Genomic DNA, 7,662 nt, shown 5'->3' with positions numbered 1-7,662 from the left:
TTGATTCAACAAAGTGCTCTTCGAATTCGCAATTCCATTTTCAATCGAAACGACCCAAAATCTGCTCAAATGTTCTCAAATTTAAAACAAAATCTCTGAACACCAGCACAAGCGATCCACAATCACCAATTCAATTAAATAAAATCAAATTAAGAAGATGCACTTTGTCTTCTTCAACATGGAATTTTGATAATCTTCAAGCAAATCAATAAATGAGTGTTTGAACTTAAAATCTAAGCACAAGAAATGAACGCTCATACGATTTTAACAGTAAAAAAACCATCAACTTCGAGTTTCCACCTCCAACTAAGAATTTCAAGCTTAAAATTAAAGAACCATGGTGTTTTCTTGATGATGAAGAAGACGAGCTGGAGAAGAATCGTAAAAATGAAAGGTAAAAATATCAACTACAGTGGATATAAATCAAGGAAGCTTATTTTCGCAACAAAGTTAGGTAAAAGCATTTAAACGCCCTACTGAGATGCCTCCGCCAAAAATATGACTGTTAAATGACTAATTACAATGGAACAAAGTTAATCTTTGTACCAAGAAAACTCATTAGAAGCAACAACCCAACCTGAAGTTCACCGTGGCCCCATGCATATTTTCCATATGAACTCCACGCATAGCATCTTTCACTTTTTCTCTTCGCTGAGTATCAATGGGGATCATCTGAAATCCATTTTCTTCCCCACATCACTACCACCGTGACTAAAATTCATCTTTTGACCTGATACACTTCGACCATTCTTTAACTCTTCCAACTACAATGCCAACAAGACCATAAATGGAAACAAAGCCAGCAATTAAATCATGATGAAGAACACTGAGCGAAATGTTTGAAAGCAATAACAACAAAAAATAGAAATGAGAAAGTCTTTGCCAAAACAACTGATATTCGTTATATGTTTTCCCAAAAAAGACCTACCAAGCCCTAAACCTGCCAAAACACAGACGGACCGCCCATCTATTCCTTCCATTACATCCACCATCACTGTTGCCAAACCCACAGCCAGACCACGACTATCATCTTTTTATATATTCATGAAGCAATATGATTACCCAGAGAACCTCTATCTCCATTATTTCTGTCCCCAACTACCTCACCCCCAATGAGTTCCTTCCCTTCTGTCTGACCCTAGTAGGCATAAGTATTTTTCATACAAGATAAAAGATGGCTGAACCTAATTGCAAAAATTGATAACTTATATCAGGTTTTCTATCCTAAATAGTGAAACAATCTTTTTCATTCAGTCGGGAGGAGAAATTGCTATGTACCAGCAAAAGTATAAGAATCTCTAGCATAAAGATCTCCCCACAAGCCAAGATTTATAGAAGAGGTGAAAATTAAACATATCAGTAGAAACTTTGAAAACAAGGGCAGAAACTGCTTCCCAGATCTTGCAACCGTATCCCTTCTTCATTCAACTTAGAAATCTCTTCCTGCAAAATCACTCAATTCATTGAAAAATTGCAAGCAAACTATTTAAAACTTCAAAATGTCCAAATCATATCTGCATTAAGAATCACTGGCTTGCTTATGAAGTATATACCAATAGACTTCTTACATCACAGGACAGAGTAGAAGAAACTTCTATACAAATTGAAGGGCATTAAGAATCAGACATTACTACAACTTTGCTACTACTAGCTAGAAAACCAAACTTTTCCACGCTGCTGACAACCAATAAACAGAACGCATTAGAGTAGTACCTTTTACTTAGTTTCTTTTGAAAACTAATTGATGATCACATGCAAGACGAAAGAACTCAATTAACATTTTCTTTTCATAACCGATAAATTCCCTGAGAGCCATTGGCGCACAGTTCGAAACTCGGTGGGATAATGGGCCCTCTACCTTTTTCCGCTCAAATACCATGCTTTTGTCCGCAATATGGTTTGAACCCGTGACATGCACCTAACCCATACATCAGGCATTGCACTCTCACCACTAAACCAAAGTCCTGGGTTGAAATCAATTAACATTTTATAGAAGGACCAGAGGTGGGGAAAGAGTGAGAGTAAAACCCACACGCAGGTGCTCACTTAGAAATTTAAATCAATCAGCAGACGACTGGCCACTAGTCAATATCTCTTTTCCTACGGATTATAACGGGCTGTAAATTCCAATATAATCGAAAAAGAACGTTATACTTCCTATCCTGGAAATGGAAATCCGACACCTCCCTCACTACATTAAATGAGGTAGCAAATGCTAAACTATCTAAGTTTCTTTGGATAAAATGCTAAACCATGGCTGAGATGATACCAGCGCTGATGCACCAAACCCATAAAAACTATCAAGTTAAACATGCTTTGGGCGAGCTAGTACTAGGATCAGTGACTCCAGGAAGTCCTCTTGTTGCATCTCTATTTTCAACATTGGTCTGGTTTGAAGTCTCTTAGCCACACTTCTTCAAAAGTCCTCAGTTAGTTTAGGATTAAGGTGTAGTTACTTTTTGTCATTTGTGCTAAACGATCTAATCTTATCAAGGGAAATATTTTCACCATAACCCTTCTTAAGTTTCAATTACCAAAAAGAAGCACAAAGATATTGTCCTGCAGCAACTAGAAGATCTCTGAATTTTCAATTTCACAAAAACTAGAAGATCTCTGAATTTTCAATTTCACAAAAACTAGAAGATCTCTGAATTGAATTCCATGATATCTTACAGTATACATAATCAAAAATCAAAGCTCACTGAGAACTCCTTAAACCCCACGCTCATGTTGGTAGATGACTACCTATTTGATTGGAGAAGGGGCTTACTAAAGTAATTCATAAGGTCTACTTCAATTCATTCAAGCGGGAACACATAGATTCTCCAGGGAAACATAGACAATGTTATTCTTGAAACAAAGCAAGACTTGCTCAAAATCAAAACGGTAACTACCGAAGGAGGAATCAGTAGACACATTAAGGGAGTTCAGAGTGATACGTTCCTCGACCAAAAAAGAGTGATACATTAATTCCACTATCAAGAAATCAAAGAAAAGGGGTGGAGGGCGACAAATGAATAAAGTGGTAATGAAGTACAGAAAAACAAAAACTTACCAGGTGGTCTCGGACTAAATTCATTTGGCACTCAAAGAACTCCCGATATCAAGTACCTGAAGATTTACAATACAAAAAAAAAAAAAAAAAAAAAAAAAAATCAGATGAATAAGCTGATTTTCCAATAATTTAACAGCTGAAGAACAAATTAAGGGTATATCAAGAACCACAATAACGACCGTACTAGCTAGGATAAGTTCGGTTAGTCAGTGACACGAGTGTCCTCTGCATCATCAGTAACATCATCATTATTGACTTCCTCCTCAGAGTCAATACTGCAATCATCATCAGAGTCCTGGCTTTCTTCTCCCACATCTTCTCTAACTGTCTCTTGAGTGGTTGAATGCTCTCCTTCATTCTCAACATAGTCAGCTATTTCATCATCGTCTCTTTGTGTTCTATAATTAACCAATCTTTTATCCACAACGGCTTTCCTTGGACTCAGCAAAACCAATTCAGCCAGCCTTCTCCTAGCGAGATACAATTCATTTGGCTCAATCAACTCTCCCTTTCTATAAGCCTCCCTGAGAAACACCGTATGCAATTTCCCCATATTTCCCCTCGTCGAAATATAAAATATTCCCTGATGCTGTAGGAGAAAGTCTTTCAGCTTCTTCGGCAAATCCATTGCCAACCTAAAATGTGCGATTCTCTCCAAAGTAATCTTCTTTTCAACTGTCAACGACAACAATTCATGAATAGTTGCAACTGCTCTCTTTTCCATCCTTTTTTGTGCCTCGAGTGACCTCAAATCATAACCAGAGATATCCTCATACGGCAACCAATAAGGCAACCTTTGCCACTTCCAAACAGCAATCTTATAATATTTCCCAATCTTAAAACCTGGCGGGAAATTCACTCTAAACGAAAACCGCACATTCTCTTCTTCACCGCCCTTTTCTCTATACTCCCTCTCCCTAACATTCTCCACAGCACAAACAGCTAATTTCGGGTCTCTTTCAACAACCTCAATGTACTTATTCCTAGTCTCTTTAGCATCAAACAATCTAAAATACTTAGGATACTTCAAAACAACAGAAAACTCAAAATCATCAGGTAAACCAAATTCTTTCCTAGCAATCCTAACATGTTCTAACCTTAATCTACCCGTATTCGAAAGAATTAAAAGCTTTCGTAAACGGGTAACAGCTTGATCATGCACTTGATCTAAAAGGGCTTGTTTTTCTTGCTCAATTTGAAGCATTGCTTTACGGGTAAGCCTACAATATAGTATTCTTTGAACTGGATGCTCGAATACCTCGAAAACATGTGGGAATTTGAGAATAAACTTGCCTGCTTCATATTGTTTGAAACCAAAACGACGTGCAAGCATATCAAGTCGAGAAATGGCAATCACTGAATTTGGTTGAGAAAGAAGTAGTTCTTGAAATTTTGTGACTTTACGGGTTTTCTTTTCCACTTCCATGTAATCATCGTAACCATGGTCACGAATACGTTGTTGGTTTCTTGGTATGGAAGTTGACTGTGACATTTGCTTTGGGGATAATAGGAAAACTGTAGGAATCCATGATGTGGATTTTAAGTGTAATAGTTTTCTTGAAATTGAAAGGAAAGTGTGCATTTTGATACTTTGTTTGGGGGTTATGGAATTTGGGGTTTAGGGTTTTACGGGAAAGATGTTGCAGCAGGGACGGGATTTCAAGGATGAAGTTTTATGTAGATCGATTGAGAACATTAACCCCCTGCTTGGATGGTAGCTTCCCGTGGTTCATCAACGTATGGTATCCTATAAAATGATGTTTATTTTCATTGTTTTCAAAATTGTGATACGGTGTTCTAAATTTGTGGTTGATTTTATGATTATTTAATCATAAAATGTTTCAATTTTTGTAATCATGAATTTGATGATTTTTTTGTAATTACGTATTTTATCTTTTCATTATGCCCATTCTTCACCATCCACCTCACCCTCACCCTACCACTCACCCCCATCCCACCCTCCGCTACTTACCCACCCCTAAATCTAACTACCCCATTCCTCTGCCATCCATTCACACCACCCCAACCACCACCTACCGCCCAAACCCACCTCACAACAACTCACCCCCACCCTCATCCCACACCACCCACCTCACACCACCCACCCCACCCCCATCCTTACCCCCATCCACTACCTCTCAACACCACCTAACCCTACTCCCATAATCACTCATCCCCACCCTATCACTCACTACCCCAACCCTCATTTCACAACCACACACCTCACACCACCCACCCCTCTACCACCCCAACGCACTACTGCTTATTTTTTAAAGTTTCTATTTTATTCTTTACCTGAGTTTTATTAATATATATAAATTAATTTCTAATTAATAGTTAAGGATATTTTAATAAACTTACAAGTATACCATACAGTCAAACCAAACAATACAAATGTTATTAAATCACAACAAACGATACAGTCTATCCAAACATTGTATTCATTAATACAGTACAATACAATACAGTATAACACCTTACTGTATCATACCATACTGTACATTAATGAACCACAAGAAACAACCATCCAAACAGAGGGTAAGGGTGAAATTGGTAATATAGAAACTTTGATGGAGGAAATTGCAGTTCTTCCGTGGAGGAAAATCAATGCCTGTGTTCCAGTTTTACATAGTAGGTTAGTAAGTGGACTAGTGGAGTAGTATAGTAATTTAGCATTGAACTTCTTATCCAGTGGCTATGGGTGAGTTGGGTTAAATTTGAGTGCGTCAAACTGAATTAAATTAATAAATAGCTCAAATTTCAATTCGTTCAAAATTTACTTGGGATCAAAATTAAGGATTTTAAATGTATTACTTTTGTTGAAATTGAAAGAAAAATGTGCATTTTGATACTTTGGGGGTTCTGAAATTTGGGTTTAGGGTTTTTGATACGATTAAAATGGAGTGCAATAAGAAGAGTATTGGTGGAGTTGTACATGAGGATGGGAGTGTAGTACTTAAGAGGATAAGAAGTTGTTGTAAATGAACCATGTTCGATCCAGGGCAACAGTGATAACTTTTTTCACCCTATTTTTTTTATAAAACTAAAACTAATATTATATCTTTTTTTTTTTTTTTTTTTTTGCAGGTAACCAGTAACAAGTTTGGAAAGGGTAAAATAGGAGAAAATCGGAGGAAAATTTGTCAAGCTTGAGATGTAACTATTCAACAGAAAACCAGCACTATTGTAAGATGGATAAACCAAGAGCACAAACTAATGGGAGTTGCATACAAGGAATCTGTGGAGGTGAAGGCATAGTCAGAGATAGCAATGGAAAGTTCATATTTGCATACTCCATGCCTTTGGGAGCTGGACCAGTAACATGGCTGAAGCAGTAGCATGCTTTTTGGAATTCAATGGTGCTTTAACAATGGTTACAAAGCAATCTGGGGTGAAACATACTCCTTTCTAATAACTAAATGTGTAAGAAGGGAGTAGAAAGTACCTTAGAGAATAACTAACTACATCATTGGCATTCAGGGTTTAGTTGAACAATATGGAGTTACAATCAACCACTGCTTTAGGGAAGCCAACCAACCTGCAGACAGATTGGCTAACCTAAGCCGCAGACTTGATGAAATTCAAGTGTTCAACTCTTTTGTTGATCTTTTTAACAACATTAAGGGCCTAATAAATATGGACAGATGGAACCTTCCATCATTTAGGATCAAACAAGCAAAATCCTCTCAAACAGTTAATGATCCCGCTTGATTAATCTACTTTCGCTTATGTTTTGGTTAGGCTTAGTAGTTTCGTCTCATCTCAATAGTCATGTACAAGTTTGGGATGTCAAACTCAATATTGGAGTTTTTTGCACATAAATGATCAATGGAGGCAATGTTAAACCGGAAAAAAAAAATTATTGTAGAAAAGTACTCCCTCCGTCCCAATTTATGCGGCACTTTTCACTTTTCAAGAGTCAAATTGACTAAATTTTGAAGCTAAATCGGGTTATATTAACGCAATAATTTAAGATTTAAATATATATTTGAAAACAACATGAAAAGTACTATAAGTTGCAACTTTTCTTATATCAATTTGGTGAAAAATTACATCTTAATATGTTGGTCAAAGTTCATGCAGTTTGAATTTTGAAAACAGAAAAGTGTCACATAAATTGAGACAGAGAGAGTAGTTATTAAGTCTTACTTTTTACAATTGAGTCTAATAAACTAGCTATGTTATTATTCTTAAGTTCCCTTTATTAGACTTTGGTCCCTAGTCGTGCTTTCCGTAAATGTAATGAATTTCCATTTCCAGAGGCTATCAATGAAATTATTATTGGTCTCCTTAGCTTAGCTTACTTTTCGTTCTGGCTTTTCTGAGTCCGGAGCCAAAATGGCTTATTTTTGCAGCCATTAGCTCAAAATAGTATGTTTTTTTTTTAGACCAAAATGAGTATCCAACGAAATACCCACACAACATTGTTCCGGTGCCGAATGATTACTTGCATTTCGCTACACTTGCGAGATATTTTTTTTCTTTGCATTTCGTGAATCAATTCACGAAATAGGCTAATCCTAATTTATTTATTTTTCTTCTTCGTGAATTAAATCAACGAAACTGATTTATTATTTTTTTTATTTTTATTTTTTGCATTTCGTGAT

The 7,662-nt window shown here is 36.6% G+C and overlaps 1 protein-coding gene across 3 annotated transcripts; it reads right to left on the bottom strand.

Annotated features, from left to right (window-relative positions):
• Positions 1–329: 329 nt before the first annotated feature.
• LOC132644953 (protein ROOT PRIMORDIUM DEFECTIVE 1) lies at positions 330–4,917 on the bottom strand. 3 transcript variants are annotated; one of them, XM_060361655.1, is made up of 4 exons: positions 3,240–4,917; positions 3,056–3,111; positions 1,279–1,443; positions 330–764 (listed from the first exon to the last, which is right to left on the bottom strand). In XM_060361655.1, exon 1 carries the CDS (start codon positions 4,635–4,637, stop codon positions 3,258–3,260), a length of 1,380 nt encoding a protein of 459 aa, XP_060217638.1. In that variant the 5' UTR covers positions 4,638–4,917; the 3' UTR covers positions 330–764; positions 1,279–1,443; positions 3,056–3,111; positions 3,240–3,257. The 3 variants fall into 3 exon arrangements, with proteins under 3 accessions (XP_060217638.1, XP_060217630.1, XP_060217646.1); XM_060361647.1 differs by having other exon boundaries at positions 330–1,443; XM_060361663.1 differs by lacking the exon at positions 1,279–1,443.
• Positions 4,918–7,662: the final 2,745 nt, after the last annotated feature.

Source organism: Lycium barbarum, chromosome 1 (genome assembly GCF_019175385.1).
Source record: "Lycium barbarum isolate Lr01 chromosome 1, ASM1917538v2, whole genome shotgun sequence".
Taxonomy (NCBI): Eukaryota; Viridiplantae; Streptophyta; class Magnoliopsida; order Solanales; family Solanaceae; genus Lycium; species Lycium barbarum.
The sequence above is the reverse complement of the archived record's forward strand: the minus strand, read 5'-3'. Positions and strand labels throughout refer to the sequence as shown.